Genomic DNA, 22,486 nt, shown 5'->3' with positions numbered 1-22,486 from the left:
GGGGGAGGTGGGGGTAGGGTGGGGGTGGAGCATTCTTCCCCTGTCTGCAGGAGACAGGAGCAGGGAACAGGACAAATAAGACCAAAGCTTCGGTTCCTGAGTCATCCAGCTCATCCAGTGGTTTCCCACTTCTGCTGAGCTTGGCCAACTTGGGGTCAGACCTATTATTTATTTATTTATTTATTTACTTAATTGTTGAAAGTATTACAGATATCCCCCTTTTTCCCCATTGAAGCCTTCTACCCGGAACCTCCCCGCCCCGGCCTTCACCACACTGTGTCCACGAGTTAACCAAAGAATTTATATGCATAAGACCCCAGCTTTTGGGTGGCGGTTCTCATCTATGCAACCAGAAGCCGCCTCCAAGCGCCAAGGATTAAAGCCACACCTCGCGGCCCCGCCTCTCAGGTAGACACACCCCATCCAGAGGCGCATCTCCCCCAGGCCCGCCCCGCCCCGCCCCGCCCCGGCGCAGAGCGCACGCGGGGCCGCGCCCGCCGGCTTTGCCGCAGCCCCCGCGCCGGCGCCGCCGCAGCGTCCCGGGTGCTCGCGTCTCCTGGCCGCTCGTCCCTCGTCTCGCCGTCCTCAGCCGGCGCTATGGCGAAGCCCCTGACGGACAGCGAGAAACGAAAGCAAATCAGCGTGCGCGGGATCGCGGGGCTGGGCGACGTGGCCGAGGTGCGCAAGAGCTTCAACCGGCACCTGCACTTCACGCTGGTCAAGGACCGCAACGTGGCCACGCCCCGCGACTACTACTTCGCCCTGGCGCACACGGTGCGCGACCACCTGGTGGGGCGCTGGATTCGCACGCAGCAGCACTACTACGAGCGCGACCCCAAGGTGAGGCGGCCCCGGGGCCGGGTTCCCCACGCGCGGCCCCGCCCGGAAGGGGCAGCCGTTACGCAGGGCTCCTGGGGCCACAGCCCCCGGGGCGGGACAGCAAAGCGTAGCGCCTCTCCCCAAAAAGACACTAGTAGGGCCCGTGCCTACGGACTGTGTGTTGAGCACGGGCATCCCTGTGGGCCCTCGCAGCCCGGCGGTGGTCCGCTCGCCGGCCTGTCGTGGGGAATAGCCTCGCCAAGGCCCTTGCTACCCCCCCCCCCCACGCGCGCATTTTCCCGGTGGTCAGCCCACGCAGGGCCGAGCGGCCGGGCCCCGTGCGCGAGGAGCCCCGCCTTGCAGAGGGCCGCTGCTCCCCGCAGCTCCGGAGCCCTGGAAACCTGGCGGAATTTTCCAGCCTGTCCCTAGCTGTGTGCTTCCGAGGTGGCTGCGGAGCCGAGGTCCCCCTCCCCCCTTCACCTTTGTTTTTGTGCAGTAGTGTGAGAGAGACAAGGGTACTGGAGCCAGGCCTGGGTGTTTTCTGTGTTGGAAGGGGGGTGAACTCAGTCATCTGCAGGGAATTAGACTTTTGGGCCGCTAGCCAGCGAGTAGAAGAAAATCGTTGAGGATGCTTGCAGGAGGGGTCAGCAAAAGGAGCCCGCCAAGAAGGCTGTCTTTGAGGTTTCCGCACCTTCCTTGAACAACTTTACTTACCTTCAGGTTCACGGAGATTAATTGTTGCTTTTTATAGTTTGCAAAAATTTTTGTTTACGGTAGCAAAATACAAAATACACAAAAGGAAAGTCATTGGTAGTCTCTGTTACTTTTATCTACATTAAAATAGAGGTGTATATCCATTTTCCACTAAATATGTATACACATTTTTAAAAAGTAAATTGCATATACAATTTTGTGGCTTTTCTGCTTCATTCACCAATTGTAACAGCTCCAAGCCAGTAAATATGCTTCTCCAATATCATTGGTAGTTTTCAGTTTGATAGGTATGTCATAGTCTTGGCCAGCCCCCTCCTGCCAGTTTTTTGTTTGTTTTGCCCTTGACGGTGGAGAATTTTGTCATTTGTGCTACACTATGGTAGAGCGAAAACTAGCAAGGAAAGGACACACCTGCAGGCCTGAAGTCAGTTTGCAAAGATTTGACTTGCAGTGTACACCCAGGCACCGAACAGTTGTTTTTTTGATAGTATTTTAGAATATTTTCATGGGACATTAAGAAATGTTTAATAATTACTAAGAGTAAGATTTATTGCTTTTCAAAACTTATTCTGGGGTACTAGTTTTTCCTAAAAGAGAAATGGTAAACAAAAAATTTTTTGCAATACCAACTGGGCCTCTTCATATTTAGTATGCAAGACAATGTAGAAAGAAGTGGCACCAAGTGGCTAAACCAGGTTAATACAACAAAGGCTCGGGGCGATGTTGCCAGGGAAGCTGGCCAGGAGGCAGTGGCTCCCCCAGAACTCCTTGCTGATGGCAGAGCTGTGCTTCACAACATTGTTTTTATTGTCCCCATAGCAGATGACAAGGGTACAGCTTTGCACATTCAAGGGCATTTCCCTGGAGTAGGACACACCCCAACACCTTAGGGCTCCCATTACAATTTATGTATGGTTAGATCCTGAAAAGGCCAGAGACAGGCTCAGGGATTACAGAAAGGACCTTTCACGAACAAAACAAGTTTGTTGATCCGCAGTGAGTGCTCTGAGCTTTGATTGTCTTCTGTGGTGGCTACAGGTGGAAACCTTTCTCTTTTAAAGAAACCACAGTCTGTAAGTGGAAGGATGTTTTCCTAAAATAGTGGAATTTAAGTGCTTCAGTCTCGCTAATTCATGTTGAAAATAAACTCTTTGTCTCCTTTTTCTGCAAAAGTTACATGTTTGCTTGCGATGGGCTAGAAACAAGCCCGGGGAGGGTCAGAGCCCAGGAGAAGTGGGCTTCCAATAAAAATCCTGCAAAGCCATATCCCCAGGGCCAGGAATAGCTTCAGGGACTTGTAGCACCACACTTCAGACTGGGGTAACCTGCTGATATATACTTAATAAATTAAAGTGATTTTATTTATTAGTTTTGTCTTTTAAACACTTATGCAACTCTTTATGGTTATTGGAGGAAAAAATTAACAATACAGATAAGCCTAATGGGAAAAAAAAATTAACTGTAATCTCACCACTTACTAGTAGCACTATAAATATTACAAACATTTTGTGTTCTACATCTTTTTTTCTATACTAGTAGAAACAATTGTTTTTATTACACTAAATAAGATCATGCTGTATGTCTTGTTTTATAACTCTTAGCACTCTATATTTGCTGATAGCAGAAGCAATAAAAACTCAGGGCTCAGAGGCAGGATCTTCAAGCAGCCTGCCTTTAAAATCAGCAAGTCAAAAAACCTGGCTAAAATTGAGGTGTGTGCGTGGCAGGAGGCAGCACTTAGTTCTAAAGATGGTTCAGGGATTCTCTGAAGTTATGGCAGGGTTGGAACTCCACTCTATGTTAACTCCGGAACGGAGTACAACTGGAGGGCTAGAGATGGCTCACGTGAGTCAGGTTCCTTTAGCCTTGGCTTTGCAATCAAGTCTCTGCAACCTCTGGCTTCGTTTGAGTTCTTAACTTTGTCTTGTTTTTCATCTTTAAAATGTGGGGGATTGAGTTAGGTGATCTATTTCTGAGGTACCTGCCATTCTAAAACATTATGGTTTCGTTTGCTTATAGAATGTGTTCCTTTTATATTGACATTCCATCTCTATCCAAAGAGAATTTCAGAATACATAAGCAAGATATGGCACAAAGGCTTCAAATTAATAGATCTCAAGCAGAAAGTTGGACCAAGGCAGCAAGGATAGCAAAACAGTTTTAATTCAGGATATAAGGTCAGGAGACAAAATGGAGACATAAGATCTGGCAACCAAAGCAAATGGCAGCTCATACCCACTTATGGGAGTCATGGAATCTCTGCAACAACTTCTGCGATGGGTAGATGTGAGATTTCATCCTTGGGTCTTTAAAGCAGTGAGTGATGGAATAGCAGTTTATCATGTAACTGGCCTACAGCATCCCTGCAGTGAGTATATGGAATAGCCAGTTTACTCTTGTCAACGTAAGAAACATTCAAACCTGTAAAAATATTTTGTGAGTTTATCTGAGCCAAACTATCAACAGTTGCTGGGAAGCAAAATCTCAGTGGATTGAGATAATGCTCTGGAGAATGGCAGTTTTCACCTTATTTTATACATTACAATCAGAAGAGGAGACATGAAATCCATCGGTGGGTTACATGAAATCCATTGGTGATAGATTAGGAGGCGGGAGAAAGCAAAGTGGGGAAATCTCTGGGATTAGATAATAAAAAATTAATATGATAGACACGTGCTTCTTTCACACAGGTGGGTGCAGGATAGTTAACAGTCAACAATTAATAACAATGAGGGGATTTGTGTTCTCTGCAGAGTGGTGCCTGTCCTTTGAGGGGTCTGGAAAAAGGAAAATTACTTTGACATTCCAAAGATGTATTATTGTAGATGCAAAAGACAGTAGACAGTTAAGGTAAAAATTGACCTTTGTCAGGGAAGAGGCCAGCCTAGGACGTGACTACCCACCATAAACTGCTTTTAGTTAAAAAGTTTTAATTTCAGACCATCTGTTGTGGTTATCTTAGGTATCTGAGTTTGTAAGGCCACCACACAGGCCTCCCCTGAGCTTGTCTGCTTTAGCATGTGGCCCGCACTCTGAAACAGGCCTGCTGCATCCCTGCAGTGAGGGGATGGAATCGTTAACTGTTTAACCAGCATAGTACATCCCTGCAGTTAGTGGATGGAATACAGCTGTTGGCTGTATAATCCGCCTACTGCATCCCTGTAGTGAGTTGGTAGAATAGCCAGTTTACTATGCTAGCATCCTAGTATATCCCTGCCGGGGGGGATAGCCAGTTTACTATATAACAGGGGCTACTGTATCCCTGTAGTCAGTAGGTGGAATTAACAGGTTTTTATTTTTATTTTATTTTTAATTTATCTTTATTGTTGAGAGTATTACAGGTGTTCCATTTCCCCCCCCCAATTGACCCCCTCCACTTCGCTCCCACCCCCTCCCCAGGCCTTCACCCCGTTATTAACTGTGTCCATGGGTTATGCATATATGCATATAACTTCTTTGGTTAATCTCTTCCCACCCTCCTCCCCCCTTCCCTCTGAAATATGATCGTCTGTTGCATGCATCAATGTCTCTGGATCTGTTTAGTTCATCAGATTCTTTTGTTCATTAGCTTCTTCTTAAAGAAGACTCTTCAACTTTTCCTGTACCGCTGGTCTGGTGGTGGTGAACTCCTTTAGCTTTTTCTTATCTGTGAAGCTCTTTATTTGACCTTCAATTCTATATCTTTATTGACTTCAGAGAGAGGGCAGCAGAGGGGGAGAGAGATAGAAACACCAATGATGAGAGAGTCATTGGGGATCGAGCCCGCAACCCGGGCATGTGCCCTGACCGGGAATCGAACCCCGATCTCCTGGATCCTAGGTTGATGCTCAACTGCTGAGCCATGCCCGGCTGGTCTGACCTTCAAGTCTAAATGATAGCTTTGCTGGGTAGAGTAATCTTGGTTGTAGTTCCATGTTTTTCATCACTTTGTACTCCCTTCTGGCCTGCAAAGTTTTTGTTGAGAAATCAGCTGACAGTCGTATGAGTGCTCCCTTGTAGGTAACTAATTGCTTTTCTCTTGCTGCTTTTAAGATTCTCTCTTTGTCTTTAACCTTTGGCATTTTAATTATGATGTGTCTTGCTGTGAGCCTCTTTGGGTTCCTCTTGTTTGGGGCCCTCTGTGCTTCCTGGACTTGTAAGTCTATTTTTTTCCCCAGGTAGGGGAAGTTTTCTGTCATTATTTTTTCAAATAGGGTTTCAATTCCTTGGTCTCTGTCTTCCTCTTCTGGCACCCCAGTAATACAAATGTTGGGCCTCTTGAAGTTGTCCCAGAGGCTCCTTATACTATCTTCATATTTCTGGATTCTTTTTTCTCTCTGGTTGGGTGTTTTTTGTTTCCTCATGTTCCAAATTGCTGATTTGATTCTCAGCGTCCTCTACTCTACTGTTGATTCCCTGTAAATTATTCTTCATTTCAGTTCGTGTAGCCTTCATTTCAAATTGGTACTTTATTATGTTATTGATTTTCTCAGTTATTTCCCTAATAGTCTGCTTAAACATCCTTATAAACAAAATTCTGAACTCTATCTATTAGCTTGCTTGGATCTATTTCATTTAGTTCCTCTTCTAGAGATTTCTTCTGTTCTTTCCTTTGGGACATGTTTCTTTGCCTCCACATTTTCGCTGCTTCCAGGTGTTTGTTTCTGTGTGTTGGTAGAGCTGCTATGTCTCCTGGAATTTGTAGAGTGGCTTTGTGTAGTAGGTGTCCTGTAGGGTCCAGTGGCTCAGCCTCCCCAGTCACCTGAGCTGGGCCTTCTAGGAGCTCCCCTGTGGGCTGTGTGCACTGTCCTGTTATAGTTGAGCCTTGGTTGCTCTTGGCATCCCTGGGAGGAATTGACCCCCAGGCCAATCAGCTGTGAGGACCAGCTGCAACTACAGCCAAAGAGCTGCTGTGCTGGAGACACCCCTATGGAGCAGGATTTACTTCAGTGGAGCTTTGGTGTTCACCAAATGCGCCTCTTGAGTGTCACTTATGGATGCGGTAGGGCTGTAATCCAGCGTGGTTGAGTCTGACCACCAGGTGCACTGTCGCTGGGGCCTCCTGGGAGGTGCAAAGTCAGCCTCTGCCAGTGCCTTGCCCAGGGCCACCCAGCATGAGCCACATAGCAAACCGTAGTTGGCTGCTACTTGTGCTGGGCTTGGAGGTGTCCAGGAGAGGCCAAGGTATGAGCCAGTGCAGGCTGCCCCTAATGCCAGGCCTGGGGCCGCTTATCAAGCTGTATGGCGCCTGCTGCTGCCTGTTTGAGAGATTTTAGGAAAGTCCTAAGCATGAGGCTCAAGAGGCCACTTGCATAGAAAAGCCACTGGAAATGGCCTGGATGAGCTGCAGGTGGGGAGGGGCGGGGCCTCGGGAATCACGGGGCGGGGCCACAGGTGTGAGTCAGGTGCTGGCGATTCAAATATGGCGCCTACCTGCTGGCTGTGTGCGGGGAGGACTCGCCACAGGAGCCATGGCCTCTGCCAGCCCTTCTGCCTGGGAGGAAGCCGCCCCTCCTCCTCTCGCCCCGATTCCAGGCAGATTGGTTCCTCCCCAAGTGTCCCAGGTCCTTTCAAGCTGCTGCCTGGCGCTGGGCTCAGAGTGAGTGCGTGTGCAGGCCGTTTAAGAGGAGCTGCTGGGGCTCCCCCGGCCTCCGCGATAGTCCCTGCTGGTTTCACAGCCTGGAGTTGTGGGGACATCTCTTCCCGGCCCTGGAGCCCTGGGCTGGGGGCCTGATGTGGGGCTGGGAGCCCTCGCTCCTCCGGGAAACCTCCACTGCCGAGATGCCCTCCCGGGTTTAAACCGTGGCACCGGGTGTGGGCCCGCGGGGAGTCTCCGATTCAGCCCCGATCCGCCTGCGTCTCCGCCCCTCCTACCGCTCTCGGTGCTTCTTCAGTTCCCTGGTTGTGGGGCTTCTGTTCTGCCAGATTTCAGGAGGTTCTGGGTGATGTTTGTTCTGTATTTTAGTTGTAATTTTGATGTGGTTGTGGGAGGCGGCGGTGCAGCTGTTACCTATGCTGCCATCTTGTTTCTCCTAACAGGTTTTTAAAAATGTAATTAGCCCACCGTGTCCCTGCACTGAGTGGGTGGAAGAGCCAAGTTACTCGGTAACCTGACTACCCCATTGGACAGTAGATGGAATACTCAGTTTATTTTGTAAGCAGTTAACAGCAATGTCTCTGTTAAGTAGATGGAGTAGCCAGTTTCTTATGCAGCATGACTACTGTATCCATGCAGAGAGTGTGAAATAGTGTTTTACTGTGTCTGCTGCATCCCTGCAGTGAGTGGATGGGATATCCAGCTTACTGTGTAACATGCCTATTGCATCCCTGCGGTCAGTGGGTGGAATTGCCGGTTTCCTATATAACTGGCCTGCCCTATCCCTGCAGTGAGTGGATGGATTAGCCAGTTTACTATGTAACTGGCTTACTGCATCCCTGCAGTGGGTGGGTAGAATATCAGTTGACTGTTCACTTGGCCTACTATATATTTACACTGAGTGTGTGGAATAGCCAGGTTCCTTGGCACCCTTGCAGTGCGTGGATGGAATAGAAAGTTTACCATGTAATTGCCCAGTGTCCCCCTGCAGTCAGTGGTTGTAATAGCCATTTTAGTATGTCTCTGGCCTAATGCATCCCTGCAGGTGAATGCATGGAATGGCCAGTTTACTGTATAATCAGGCTATGCATTTCTGCCTTAATAGGTGGAATAGCCAGTTTACTATGTAAGAGGCCATGCATCCCTGCAGTGAGTTTGTGGAATAGCCCTTTTGCTATGTTACTGGGCTGCTGCATCCTTGCAGTGAGTGGATGGAAGTCTTCTTCATCTCTGCAGTGGTTGAAATAATGTTTCCTATGGCTCTCTCTTATAAGTTCATAGCATTATCTCAATGGTAGATTAAGGAAAAGGAGCACTACTGGTGTCCAAACTGTTGTCTTAAATATTTCTAATAATGTGATTATAATAAATACAAATACTTTTTGGTTTGCTGGACCTGGGAGTTAAAGGACGATGATCTACAGCAGTGTTTTGTAGCCTTCACTGCCCATCACCCCTACTTCTAAGATTTTGTTTTAATTAGTCAGAGGTTGGACCAGCCAATGGAATCTTTTTAACACACCCAGTTGTTGTGATTTGTGTGTGTGTTTTTTGTTGTTAATCCTCACCGGAGGATATTTTTTCCGTTACTTTTCAGAGAGAGTGGAAGGGGGAGAGAGAGAAACATCGATGTGACAGAGACACACCAATTGGTTACTTCCCGCAAATGCCCTGACTGGGGCCTGGGATCAAACCTGTAGCCCTTCCGTGCTGGGACTGACACTCTAACCACTGAGACACACTGGCCAGTCCGTGATGTGTTTTCAGTTGTGTGAAGCTGACCTTGTGTCCCATGGGCCAGCTTCCCTGACAGTTCAAAGTTATTTTCTCTGGCTAGAAGCTGATGATGGGTGGTTTGTGTTGCTGATTACCCTGACAGCTTGCCAGGTGGAAGTAGGTGAGACCATCATTTTTAAAAAAATTAATTTTATTATTGAAAGTCTTACAGATGTCCTCCATTTTCTCCCCTTTACCCCCCTCCCCCCATCTCTCACCCCTTCTCAGTTCTTCCCCCGTCTATTGTGCATATTGGGCTGTGCATATATGCTTATAAGTTCTTTGCTCAGTCTCTTCTTGCCTTCTCTCCCACCTTCCTTCTGAGATCTGTCAGTCTTTTTCTTGCTTCCATGTCTGTGGTCCTATCTTGATCATCTATTTTGTTCCTTAGATTCCACATATAAGTGATTTCATGTAATATCTGTCTTCCTCTGACTTATTTCTCTTAGCATAATACACTCCAGGTCCTTCCATGTTGTCCCAAAGGGTAAGAGATCCTTCTTTTTTACAGCTGCATAGGATTCCATGGTGTAAATGTCCTATAGCTTTTTTATCCACTCATCTAGTGATGGGCACTTGGGCTGTTTCCAGATCTTAGCAATTGTAAATAGTGCTGCTGTGAACATAGGGGTGCATATATTCTTTCTGATTGGTGTTTCCAGATTCTTAGGATATATTCTTAGAAGTGGAATCACTGGGTCAAATGACCGTTCCATTTTTAATTTTTTAAGGAACCTCCATACTGTTTTCCATCATTTTATGAGATTAAGAAACCTCTTTGAGTGTATGCCACGATTTTTCATAGAAGACAATTTGGCCTGTTCTCTTTCAGGTTGTGATGGTTAATATTATGTTTCAACTTGACAAGACCACAGTACCCAGATATTTGGTCAAAAATCACTCTGGATGTTTATGTGAAGGTGTTATGGGTATGAGATTAACATTTATATCAGTGTACTTTGAATAAAGCAGTTACCCTCCCTAATGTGGGTGGGACTCTATCAGCTGAAACCATCAATAGAACAAAGACTAAACTCCCACCCCTCCCCAGTAAGAAGGAATTCTGCCAGCAGACTGCCATTTGGACTCCAAATGCTTACTCTTTCTGGGTCTCCAGCCTGTGGAGCCACCCCATGAGATTTTGGTCTTGGACCTCCACAACGACATGAGCCAGTTCCTTATAATAAATCTCTATCTGCATGTCTTGTTGAATCTGTTTATCTGGAACCCTTAAACCCAGGTGCTGTGGATGGCTTCAGGGACCATTTACATCTTTATGAAATATTATAACTGAGTTCACTTCTGCATCCCAGCCCTTTTTGAATGATTCTTTACATTTTTATTTTATATGATTTCAGACTTTAAAGTTACAACAATAATACATAGGATTCCCATATACTCTTTACCCAGATTCCCCAAACATTAAACATTTTAACATATTTGTGATGTCTATTTCTATATATGTGTATAAATAAATACTTTTTTTGTATTTATTTGAAGGTAACTTGCAGACTTGATGCTCTGTTACCCCTAAAAGCTTATGCAAATCAGGGAGACTGTCTTACAGAACCATAGTGCATGATTATGTATAGGCACCTGAAAAGATGTTATCAGACAGCCCCCTGAGTTGAAGGGAGAGGGCTGTCCCCTCTTCAGTTCTTATCAGTCTTGTAGGAGAGATTTTAAACAAGTGACACCGGACAGCAGCATTGTAGTAAAGCAAGCAAATTTATACACTTGGCATATAACGCAAGCAGACACTCAGCTAATCTGAGTGCCCTGCATGGTGAGGGTTTGAGGGTTTTATACCCTTCTTCCTATAGGTTTCAAGGTTCCTCTGCCAGATATCTTGGGCACAGACTAGATTTCAGTGTCCTCTTTTTGCTTTGTTGTGGCTTTCCCAGAATTAATGAGAACATCTGTCAAGTCCTAAGGCTGCTGACTTTTGTTCAGTGAGATAAAACTTGCCTTTTTTTCCTTCCCCATTCCCCACTCCTGCCTTAGCACTTCCAGGGTGATTTGAGCTATGTATTCTCTGGTTAGGGAGAAGAGGTATTAACCATTTGTTCTCAAGTTTCCTTGGTTGGGGAAGATAAGGTCTTGCTGCATGGTGGCTGCAAGCTGCCTAAACTGTTCGATCTTGTTTAATTTTCTTGTCTTGATTTCCCTATTCCATGTGCCCAGGAATTTTCCTAGCTTCTCACTTTCCTGTTACAGTTAAACTTGGGACATTCACAGTGACACCTCCTGCTTTCACACATGTCAGCTTTGCCAACTGTCCCACTAACAAGAAGTACAAATAAGAAAATTGAGCGAACTTTCTAAGTCTTTTTGAGACAGACTAGTAGGCCAGGACAATCAGGATAGGGAGACTGAGGCACATAGTTAAACAGCCAAGCAATTTGCAGCCATCTGTAAATTCTGTCTTCCCTAAACCAAGGATGCTTGAGAGTAAATGGTTTATACTTCTCCCCAACCAGAGGGTAAATAGTTTAAATCACCTACTCAGGGAGATTGCAGAAATCCAGTTAGTGCCATTTGTGCCAAGCACACACAAGGACAGATGAAGTTAAGAGAATAAATTTCATATGGGCACATCAACATAAGCTGGTGAATATACTATTGATCTTCCCCTAAAACCTCCCCTAAACTCCCAGCTTTTAAAAACCCTCAAAACGAAGGTCCCAGCATGCACTCTCCCTCCCGGGAGCATGGCTGAGCCTTTCCCTCCCCACTCTTCTTTCCCCACAGGCATGCATCTCCTAGACCCTAAGGGACCCATGAGGCTTGCAATTAGGGTAGCATTGGGCAGCTGCAGCTCATCCAGGCTAACCCCCTGAGCCTGTCCCCAAGGTCCCCTTTTCTCTGATTTTTTAATGAGCCAAAGCAGCCCATCCTAGGCTCATTTCCCTGCCTAGTCTTCTGTTGATGCTTCTATTCTAGGCCCTTCCTTATTTCACTGTCCCCAGCTTTAATAAACGTCCTCTAAAAGTCACCAGGACTTGTGTTGTGAAATGTTCCCTGCATGAAGTCAAGAACCCACACACTACCATGGGCCCTAGGCAGGCCCACTCAGGGCCAGGTCCCCTTTCCAGTAACATTTTCAGATTATACCTAATTTTATTTTTATTTAACACAAGCAAGACTTTCTTTAGAGCCCAGCCGGTGTGACTCCGTGGTTGAGCATCAACCCATGAACCTGGAGGTCACAGTTTGATTCTCGGTTAGGGCACATGCCTGGGTTGTAGGCTTGATCCCTGGTGGGAGGCGTGCAGGAGGCAGCTGATTGATGATATTTCCCTCCCATTGATGTTTATCTTTTTCTATCCCTTTCCCTTCTTTTCTCTCTAAAAATATCAACTAAAACATATTTATAAGAAAGATTTTGTTGCCCTCGCCTATTTGGCTTAGTGGTTAGAGTGCCGGCCCATGGACTCAAGGGTCTTGAGTTCGATTCTGGCCAAGGGCATGTACCTCAGTTGCAGGCTCAATCCCCAGCCCCAGTTGTGGTGCATGTGGGAGGCAACCAATTAATGCATCCCTCACATGGATGTTTCTCTCTCCCACTCTCTTTGACAAGCACTGGGAAAAATATCCTCAGGTAAGGATAAAAAAAAATACATATTTTGTTAAAAAATAAAAGGCTTTCTTTACATTCTAAGATATGAAGCAAATAAACAGCAGGTGATAGGTGGCTTTTTTTTCACCTTATACAGAATGGGGCCCTTAGGATATGGTGAAGGGGGAACACGGTAGTTTGGAAAAGTAATCGGGCAGCAGAAGAGTTTGGTTCACAGTGTCTTCAATAGTCTTCTGGGGTAGGAACTATATGTAATTTAAGTTTTAGTTGAGTATCTTCTCTCAGCCTTGAAACATTGTTTAAAATAAAAAGTGAAAGTAGCTCTGTTTAAAATGCTGACTAGTACCACACTAGTTATAAGTTTGGCTCTGGCTTATCTGTCAGCGATAAGGAGACTGCCCTGTTTGGCTCTGGGTTGGGAGTGAATAGACATTTTGCAGAGCTTAACAGCATGGGAAGGCAGAGGATTGTAAAAATGTGATATTGTGGAGTGTACATAAATTTGTTTCCTGCCGAATTAAGTGATCTCTCAGATTTTATAATTTTATTATATTTTACATTTTCCAAATTGACTTTGAGCAAAGAGACCATGTTCTAGACCTAGGTACTGCTACCTAAAATGAAAAAGGAAATTATGATCCATGTTGAGACAGAATCCACCAGTTACTCATGGGAAGCCAAGTTCCTGGCACTTAATTCTAAACATGCTTGAGTATCACTTCGTAGGTTGGGGTTCAGAGATGTGGTAGGTAATATTAGCTCAGCATCCTTATACGATACAGTTGTGGCTTTATAGAGCTGCTCTTGGAGTAACCCTCCAAAAAGCAGCTCAGATGCAATAGAGTGGATGCTGTGACATATCCGTGGAGCTGAGGCTGAGCCTCCATTGTCTGAACCATTCCCCTCCTAGCATTCCTCTCCTCATTGGGCTGAGCTGGGGAGGGTGACAGGAGGGAAGCGGTCCAGTATGTTTGGAGAGGCTGGGAGCACACCAGAGCTGGCTAGTGGAATGCTGTGCTCACAACCTCTGTGTTGGGTCAGTGGTCAGTGTCCCTGTGTCATGTCAGGGCCAGCTCTGCCCTGTCCAGCAGGGAGGGAGCAGTTCGATGTGGGAGCCATTCTGTGCTCACCCAGCCACAGTAAGATGACTGGTAGTATGTTAAGACCAAGGGCATGGACAGAATCTAATAGACAAGAGTGGCGTTGCTGCATTTTCCTGGCACAGGATGACATCTTTGGCCATCTCTGCCTGTAGAATGATGTTCTTCCTCTTGGCAAAGTTGAAAGCAGTTGCCCAGTTTTTGTTGTTGTTTGTTTCTCTAAATGTTAGAAAAAGTTTTTTCTTTCCTTTCTCTGCGAGGCATTCAGACCCTTCCATAAAACAGACTCTAAAATCCCTCAGGAGAGGGAAACGAAATTGGAGATCTCTCAAATTAATCTCAGTGTGTAAAGAGCAAAATAAGGCTCTACGAGCTGCTTTTCTACTTTCCTGTGATGTTACCTGTTGGTGTGGCCTTTGTGTTTACTACATAAACCCAGTTTTAAAAAATAAAGGCTGTCTCTAGGTCATTTAGCACTTGTTATAGTCATGGCAGGAAGGGACCATACAAGAAAGGTCAGTGACCCATTTCAGCACCCTAGGTGGCAGCCCCTCAGAGCTGCTGTAGAGAGGTTAAGGGATCCCTGTTCTCAGGCTACAGCAAGTGAGGGTCCAGTTCTCTGACCAGCACTCCCTGAGCAGGGAGGCCCTGTCCAAGGTTGCACAGATGGCAGCTGGGGAGGCCAAAGGGGCTAGGGGACTGGAAAGAGACTGGGCCTGGCCTGGGATGGCCTATGGCCTATAGCACCAGAGTTCCTTTGCAGGCAAGTCCCCTAGCCTGTGCCTTCAAGTGTTTTTGTGGGGGTTTTCCCCCCCAGAACTGCCAGGTCTCCCTAAATATCTGTACTGGTGAGGGGCCAAGGTTCTCTGAGTCCAAGCCTACCCCTGTTTCGAACCCACAGTGGCTGTGGTGTTCTCCGAGAGGTGAAGTGGTGACCCAGGGCAACCTATGGGCTGGGGCAGGTATTGGAATTGGACCCCAGTCTGCACAGTTCAAAAGTCTGTGCATCTTTTTAGCTCCTTCCATTTCATGGTTTTTACTCTGAACCATTTTAAGATACTAAGGCCTTTCTGGAGGGAGGGGAGGTACAGTGCTATGGAAACTCCATATAATACTAAATCAGTTCAAGTGTAGTGTAAATAAAGCCCAAGCTGATGAGAAGTCAGGAAGATGCATTGGGCCGTGAGCAGTAGCAACAGCTGTGGTACTCGAGTGGCTGTGTGGATTCATTGATTACACTGCTATGTGTTTGTGACTTAAAGGGCATTGGAATTTATATACTAATTTAGAAGCCATGTATTCAAATAATCATAAAGTTTAAAAAGGCAAAGACTGAACTCCATGTGATTTAAAAAAAATCTTTTATTGATTTCAGAGAGGAAGGGAGAGGGAGAGAGATAGAAACATCAGTGATGAGAGAGTCATTGATCAGCTGCCTCCTGCACACCCTCGACTGGGGATCAAGCCTGCAACCCGGACATGTGCCCTGACTGGGAATTGAACCACAATCTCCTGGATCCTAGGTTGATCCTCAACAGCTGAGCCATGCTGGCCTGGCCTCCTTGTGATTTTTTAAATATGTGTGCATTTTTTTCTATTTGTAGATTTAACTACATGTGGAAAATTTTCTAAAGTTACATATTGAGAAGTTTTAACATGTTTTTGTTTCCTTTTAGAGGCACTGATGGAGGTGTTCAGTATCTTTTGTATTCCACGGCCATGCTTTTCTCCTCAATCCTTCTCATGCGTTCCCCCTATTTTGTTCACTTTTTCTCAGCCAGGTTTCTGTTTTCATCTTTGCCCTTGGTTCGTGTTCATTGATGCCTCCATTTCTGTGGTGGTTTTATTTCTTATTTTAATTCTTTTCCATGCTTGGTCAGGTCCTTGCATTACCTTAGCAGGATTTCTTGACTTCTTGGATGAGTCTGTATTTATGAATTTCATTTGCCCCTTGGCAAATGCTGGGTGTTTCTTGCCCATCATATTTCCCGTCTGTCTTCCTGTTTTTACTTTCAAGATGTAGATCCTGAGCCCCATCTCTTGGAGTGGAGGGAATTCTTCCTGAGTCAGCTGTTTGCAGCTGGCTAATGGGGCAGGGGCCTGGTGTGTGTGGCCTGGAGGAAGCAGCCTCTCCCTGGTTCCCAGGTGTGTTTGTGTGCATGTGTTAGTGTGTGCATGCTCAAGTGTGAGTGAGTGTTGTAAACCAGTAGTCATTGGTGTCCATTCAACACCAGCAGGTATCCCCACTTTGGGGTATGGCAAAGAAGCAAACTTTATTCAATGCAAACTGCTCAACTGTGATACAGCACAGATCTGAGGACAGCATTTCTGTGGAACACCTCTGCAGTGTTACAGCTTAACTGTGAAGCAGCCCAGCTGAGGAACAGAATGGCAGCCAGGGGGCCTTGGGCCAGGACCTTTCTAGCTAGACAGTTCTGCTCTGCTCTGCTTCAGTCTTTCTCACTCTGCTCCAGCCAGACATCTTTGGCATTTCATCTTCGGTGTTTCATCTTCAGTGTTTTGGCTAGAACCAGGGAAATATAGTCTTCAGTGTTCACTGGAAAAGGAAAGTGTGCTCTCCAGCCAGAGGGGAGCTCACTATGTAGACAGAAGTCCTTGCACAGTCCAAATGAGGACTCCAAATCTTGGCAGTGTGATTGGTCCAAAAGGCACTTTCCTGATTGGTCAGAATGGAGCCATTCTGATTGGTCATTGAAAATGCAAGGGAGGTATAGCTGCACAGCTTGGATTGGATGGGGAAAGCCTCAGTCCTATTGGCTGAAATAGAATTCCAGGAACTCCTTTAAAAGGGCTGGCTCAGATGGCAGAAACACAGTGCAGGCAGGCAGTTCAGTACAGGCCTCACTTTGAAGTGCTGCTTGCATGAGAGGCCCCTGTGTAGAAATGGCTGCTAGGCCCTGTTTCTTTTTTTCTTTTTTCTCTTGAAGTTGAGCCCAGTTAGCCACCAGGAGCCTTGTTAATAGGTGTCTTCTATCTCAAGGTACACAGTGTGAGTGTGTGTGCATGTGTGAGTGTGCATGTGAGTGTGTGGGTGTACAGGTGTGAGCGTGCAGATGAGTACTTGAGTATGCATGTGCACATGAGTGTGAGCATGTGTTCACATGTGTGCATGCGTGAGTGTGCACATGTATGAGTGTGAAGTGCTTTATCCTTTCCCCTCCTCAGAAAGCAGGGCCCAGCAGTGAAGTCCGTCCGTCCCCGCCTCCCCCCTGTGCTGCTTGGTGGTGAAGTGGCACAGGGCTTGTTTTCAATGCGGCACTTAATATCCCCATGACTGTTTTTATTTTACAGAAATTTCTTTTTCATTTATAGTTCTATAATTTTGATTTTTATATTTAGGTCTTTAATCCATTTTGAATTTTTGTATTTGATGTGAGGTATGGGTTTGTGGATATCCAGTTGTCCCAGCACCATTTGTTCAAGAGACTGTTCTTTCCTGCTGGATTTTCCTGGGCATTTTTGTTGACAATCAATTGACCCTAAATGTGAGGGTTTATTTCTAGGCTCTGTATTCTATTCTGTTGCTCTGTGTGTCCATCCTTATGCCATTACCACACATTTTGTAATAGCATTTTATTCCTCATTCGAGGACATGTTTTTATTGATGAGAGAGAGAGAGAGAGACATCAATTGGTTGCCTCCTGTATGCCGCCCAACCCGGGATCAAACCCACAACCTTTTTTGGTGTACAGGATGACACTCCAGCCAACTGAGCCACACCAGGCAGGGCACCTCACAATCTTGATGACTGTGGTTGTATAGTAAGGTTTGAGAATAGGAAGTGTGAGTTCTCCAACTTCGTTCTTCAAGATTGTTTTGACTATTTCAGGTCCCCTGCTCAGTGCCCAGTTAGTGTGGGTGGGCATCCTCCTTACTCACATGTGGCTGAGTGGGTAAGAAAACAAGAGCCATACATTTGCTGCCTGTGAGAGACTCACTTCAGATGGAAAGACACACAAGACTGAAAGTTAAAGGGTTGGAAAAATACAGGGTGAGGCAAACGTAGGTGTACAGTTGTGAGTATATGAAACACAGCGTTTATTCTTGTATTATTTATTATTGTGTTATTTTCCGTTTGAACGACGTAAACCTACTTTTCCCCACCCTGTATATTTTATGCAAATGAAAAAAAGTCTGAGGTAGCAGCACTTTTATCAGACAAAATAGGCTTGAATAAAAATAAAGGCGCCAAAAATAAAATTAAAAATATGTATATAAATTTAAAAAGTAAAAAATGGGACATCTGTAATATTTTAAACAAAAATAAAATTATAAATAAATAAATAAAGGCGCGGTGGGCAATCCGGTGGGCGCAGGAGGGAGCGGCCGGCGCGGGGTGCCGAGGAGGGGGCTCCGGGCCGCCTGGCTGCTCAGCCGCTCCGGTCGAGCTCTCTGAAAACCAGCAGGCTTCCCGTTACTGTATGTGAGCGAGCACAGGGTCCGAGAAGGCACCAAGTCCTCTGGCCTCCGAAGAGGGCCCTCCTTGCCCTCCACGCGCCCCGTCCTGCACGAGGAGTCCCTGCGCCGCCGCCTCTGTCCCTGTGGCTCCGTCCAGTCAGCGGCATTCCCGGGGACCCGAGCTCCCTGAGAGCCCACGGGAGCCAAAGTCAAAGGCTTTTTCACCCCAAGCCCGTTCCGGGCTTCCAGGGGGCCTACGTGGTGTTCCAGAAGCCGAGGGGGTGCCGGCTGCCTTAGCCCTGGAGGGCCCTTTGCTGGTCTCGACAGAGAGGCACCCGTGAAGGGCGGCCTCCCGAGTGGGTCAGACTCCCTGCCGGACCCAGAGGCCCCGAGGGTAGGAGTGGACACGGTCATGGAGGCGTATGGCAAGAAGAGCGCCACGGAGGAAGCCCAGGCCGAGGAGGAGGAAGGGGTCCCCGACGCCGAGGGCTGGGTGGAGGTGACCCGCCTCGTCGGCGGCCTGTGCTCCCCCGCACGGAGGCAGCCAGCCTGCGGGTGCTGGAGAGGGAGGAGCAGAAGCGCGCCCGCAAGGAGCTGCTCAGCTTGGACTCCCGGCAGCACCGTGAGGCCAGGATGGAGCGCCTCGCACAGCTGCGCAAGAAGTTCGAGGGGGACCAGCGGAGGATTGAACTGATGCGGGCCCAGCGCAAATTCCGCCCCTCCAGAGCTGGCACAGATGGGTATTGCGTGGCCAGCGAGGACATGAAGGCCTGGGTGCTCACCGCCCAGGCTAAGGGGCTGCCACATCAAACAGCACCGAAAATCTGAGCCCACACACAGCGGGATGAAGGACAGCGTCACCCCTCAGTCCCTGTGCTTCAGCCGTCCTGAGCCCAGTGCGGGTGAGGCCTGCCTGGCATGAGGACTTGGCCTCAGGAAGCCACCGGCCCAGGAAGTGGTTCCTTCCCGCTCCTGCCCTCTTCCCAGCCTGTCTCTGGATCCCCTCTAAAAGCCAAGTGTCTGCTCTAGTTCCCCCTAACCCTCAGTGGAAAAGCGCCCACTGCGGTGAAACCGCAGAAGCAATGAGAGAAAATACAAGAACAGTTTACTCTTCATCCAGGCGGGCAGCAGGAAGAGGCTGCAAAAGCTGCTGGGCTGCAGGCCAGGTGGGCAGATCCCAGCCCCCCCTTCCTGTAGCATCACCAGCTCACTGCAGATGATCAGCCACAAAACAGACTACCCCGAATCCAGACAGTCTCCCCCTGTAAAGACACAAATGTTGGAGACAAAAACCTCACCCCACGCCTCCACTGCCAGCTCATGCTGGGCAAGATCAGGGAGGCCTGTCTCCATGGCAGCTGGCCTGGCTGGGGGCTGCAGGAGCTGGATGTTGGGGTACTGAGCAGAGAGCACAAGGTCTCAGTAACCCCAGGCCCGGGGCTGCAGCTGGGCTGGTATCCTATACCTGTGCTGCAAGAAGGAGCTCATGACACCGGCCTTGAGATCAGGTTGGTTCCTGTGGATGTAGTGATTGCCTGGGACTTCCACAAACTGGAACCGCTGGAGAGGAAGGGGACAGGCGGTGAGATGTGGCCCAGAGAGGGGACTCCAAGGGCACCTCTGCTTGGACTTTCCAGTTGTCTACCTCCTTGTGGTTCAGAAGTGTCACCCACGGTGAGCTGCAGGGCCATGACTGACTGACTCAGAGCTCTCAGGGCCCATCTATTCATAGCACCCCTGGGTGATTCAGCCCTGGCTCCAAGTCGGTGAGAAAGGCCTCATTGGGAGGGGAGTGTCCAAACTCTGGGGTTCTGGGCCATTCTTAGTTGTGAATTTGCAGTGCTAGGCTAAAGAGGACCAAGTGGTCGGGGGTGCGCTGGTTCTACAGGTTTTCCCCCCAAAATGTATACATACTAACAGCTGATGGCTCAATTTTGAAAATGAGATATACTTTAATAAACACTGCCTTTATAGTTAAAAAAAAAAAAAAAAAAAGGCAATACAAGAGACAAAGGACGTTTTATAATGATAAAGGGATCAATCCAAAGAGGATATAACCCCTGTAAACATTTACATACCCAACATAAGAACACCTAATATTATAAAGCAAATAATGACAGATATAAAGGGAGAGATCAACAGTAACACAGTTATCTTAGGTGACTTTAATCCCCATTGACATCAATGTACAAATCATCCAGACAGAAGATCAATAAGGAAAAAGAGGCGTTAAATGACACATAATATCAGGTGGCTTTAATTGACATTTTCAGAACATTTCACACCAAAGAAGCAGAATATACATTGTACTCAAGTGCACATGGAACATTTTCCAGTATAGACCTCATGTTAGGCCACAAAACAAGTTTCAGTACATTAAAGAAGACTGAAATCATATCAAGCATCTTCTTTGTTCACAAGAAAAAACTGAAAAACACAAATACATGGAGGCTAAATAACATGCTACTAAACAGTGAATGGATTAACAAGATCAGGGAAGAAATCAAAAGATACTTTGAGACAAATGAAAACACAATGACACCAAATCTATGGGACACAGCCAAAGTAGTACTAAGAAATTTATACTGATATAGGCCTACCTCAAGAAACAAGAAAAATCTCAAATAATCTAAACTTACACTTACAAGAACTAGAAAAAAGAACAAATGAAACCCAAAGTGAGTAGAGGGAAGGAAATAATAAAGATCAAAACAGAAATAAATGAAGTAGAGCCTAAAAAGCAATAGGAAAGATCAATGAAACCAAGAGCTAGTTCATTGAAAAGATAAACAAAATTGATAAACCTTTAACCAGACTCAGTAAGAAAAAAAGAGAGGACCCAAATAAAATCAGAAAAGAAAGAGAAGTGACAACTGACACCACAGAAATACAAAGGATTATAAGAAAATACTACAAACACATTTCAACATATTGGACAACTTGGAAGAAATGGATGAATTTCTAGAAATATACAATCTTCCAAAGTGAAATCAAGAAGAAACAATCTAAACAAACCAATTACTACCAATGAAATTGAATCAGTAATAATAAAAAAAAAACCTCCCATCAAACAAAAGTCTTGGACCTAATGGCTTCACAGCTGAATTTTACCAAACATTTAAAGAAGAATTAACACCTATCCTTGTCAAGCTGTTTCAAAAAACTCAGGAGGAGGAAGGCTCCCAAGCTCATTTTACAAGGCCAGCATTAATCTGATTCCAAAACCAGACAATGATATTACAAAAATTATAAGCCAATATCCCTAATGAACATAGATGCAAAAATCCACAACATCTTAGCAAACCAAATTTAGCTATTCATTAAAAAAGATCATACACCATAATCAAGTGTGATTCATTCCTGGAATGTAAGGTTGGTTTAGTATCTGCAAAGCAATGAACGTGTTGTCCCACATAAATTAAATGAATAAAAATCATATGATCAAACCAGTAGATGCAGAAAAAGCATTTGCCAAAATCCAGCATCCATTTATGATAAAAACTCAGCAAAGTGGGACAAATGAATATACCTCACCATTTTTGCAGCCACAGATGACAAACCCACAGCTAACATAGTCAATAGAGAAAGCTAAATGTGTTTCCTTTGAGATTAAGAACAAGACAAGGATGTCTGCTTTCACCAGTTTTATTCAACAGAGCATTGTAAGCCCTACCCATAGCAATAAGACAAGAAAAAGAAATAAAAGGAAGATTGGAAAAGGAAGAAGTAAAACTGTCATTATTTGCAGATGACATGATACTATATAGAGAGAATCCTAAAAACTCCACCAAAAAACTATTAGAACTGATAAATGAATTCAGGAAAGTATCAGAATATAAAATCAGTATTCAGAAATCAGTTGCATTTTTATACACCACTAATGGACTATCAGAAAGAGAAATTAAGAAAATAATTCCATTCACGGTTGCATCAAAAAATACATAGGAATTAATTTAACCAAGGTGGTAAAAGACCTATACTCAGAAAATTACAAGACATTGAAGAAAGAAAATAAAGAAGGTACAAATAAATGGAAGCATATACCATACTCATGGGTGGGATGATTAACATCGTTAAAGTGTTCATATTCCCCAAAGCAGTCTATAGATTTAATGCAACCCCTATCAAAATATCAATGACATTTTTCACAGAAGTAGAACAAAGAATCCTAAAATTTATATGGAACCCCCAAAGACCTGAGCAGCCAAAGCAGTCTTGAGAAAGATAAACAGAGTTAGAGGTATCACACTACCTGATGTCAAACTCTACTACGAGGCTGTAGTAGCCAAAAGAGAATGGTACTGGCATAAAAATAGACACAGATCAATGGAACATAGTAGAGAGCCCAGAAATAAACCCATGTCTATATGGTTAATTAATTAATTTTTAATATATCTTTATTGATTTCAGAGAGGAAGGAAGAGGGAGAGAGAGAGGTAGAAACATCAATAATGAGAGAGTCATTGATTGGCTGCAGCCTGCAACCTGGGCATGTGCCCTGAC

General features: G+C 45.8%; 1 protein-coding gene and 1 pseudogene across 1 annotated transcript in view; both read left to right on the top strand.

Annotated features, from left to right (window-relative positions):
• Positions 1-591: 591 nt before the first annotated feature.
• PYGB (glycogen phosphorylase B) overlaps positions 592-22,486 on the top strand; it is a 57,437-nt gene continuing 35,542 nt past the window's right edge. Inside the window, exon 1 of the mRNA XM_016219065.2 lies at positions 592-840. Within this exon, the coding sequence (XP_016074551.2) occupies positions 598-840 (243 nt within the window). The 5' untranslated portion in view covers positions 592-597. The remainder of the gene's footprint in view (positions 841-22,486) is intronic.
• Positions 17,465-18,811, top strand: LOC107541877 (ribosomal RNA-processing protein 7 homolog A pseudogene; annotated as a pseudogene).

This window comes from Miniopterus natalensis, chromosome 7 (genome assembly GCF_054644295.1).
Source record: "Miniopterus natalensis isolate mMinNat1 chromosome 7, mMinNat1.hap1, whole genome shotgun sequence".
Taxonomy (NCBI): Eukaryota; Metazoa; Chordata; class Mammalia; order Chiroptera; family Miniopteridae; genus Miniopterus; species Miniopterus natalensis.
This window is presented reverse-complemented; position numbering and strand designations above follow the sequence as displayed.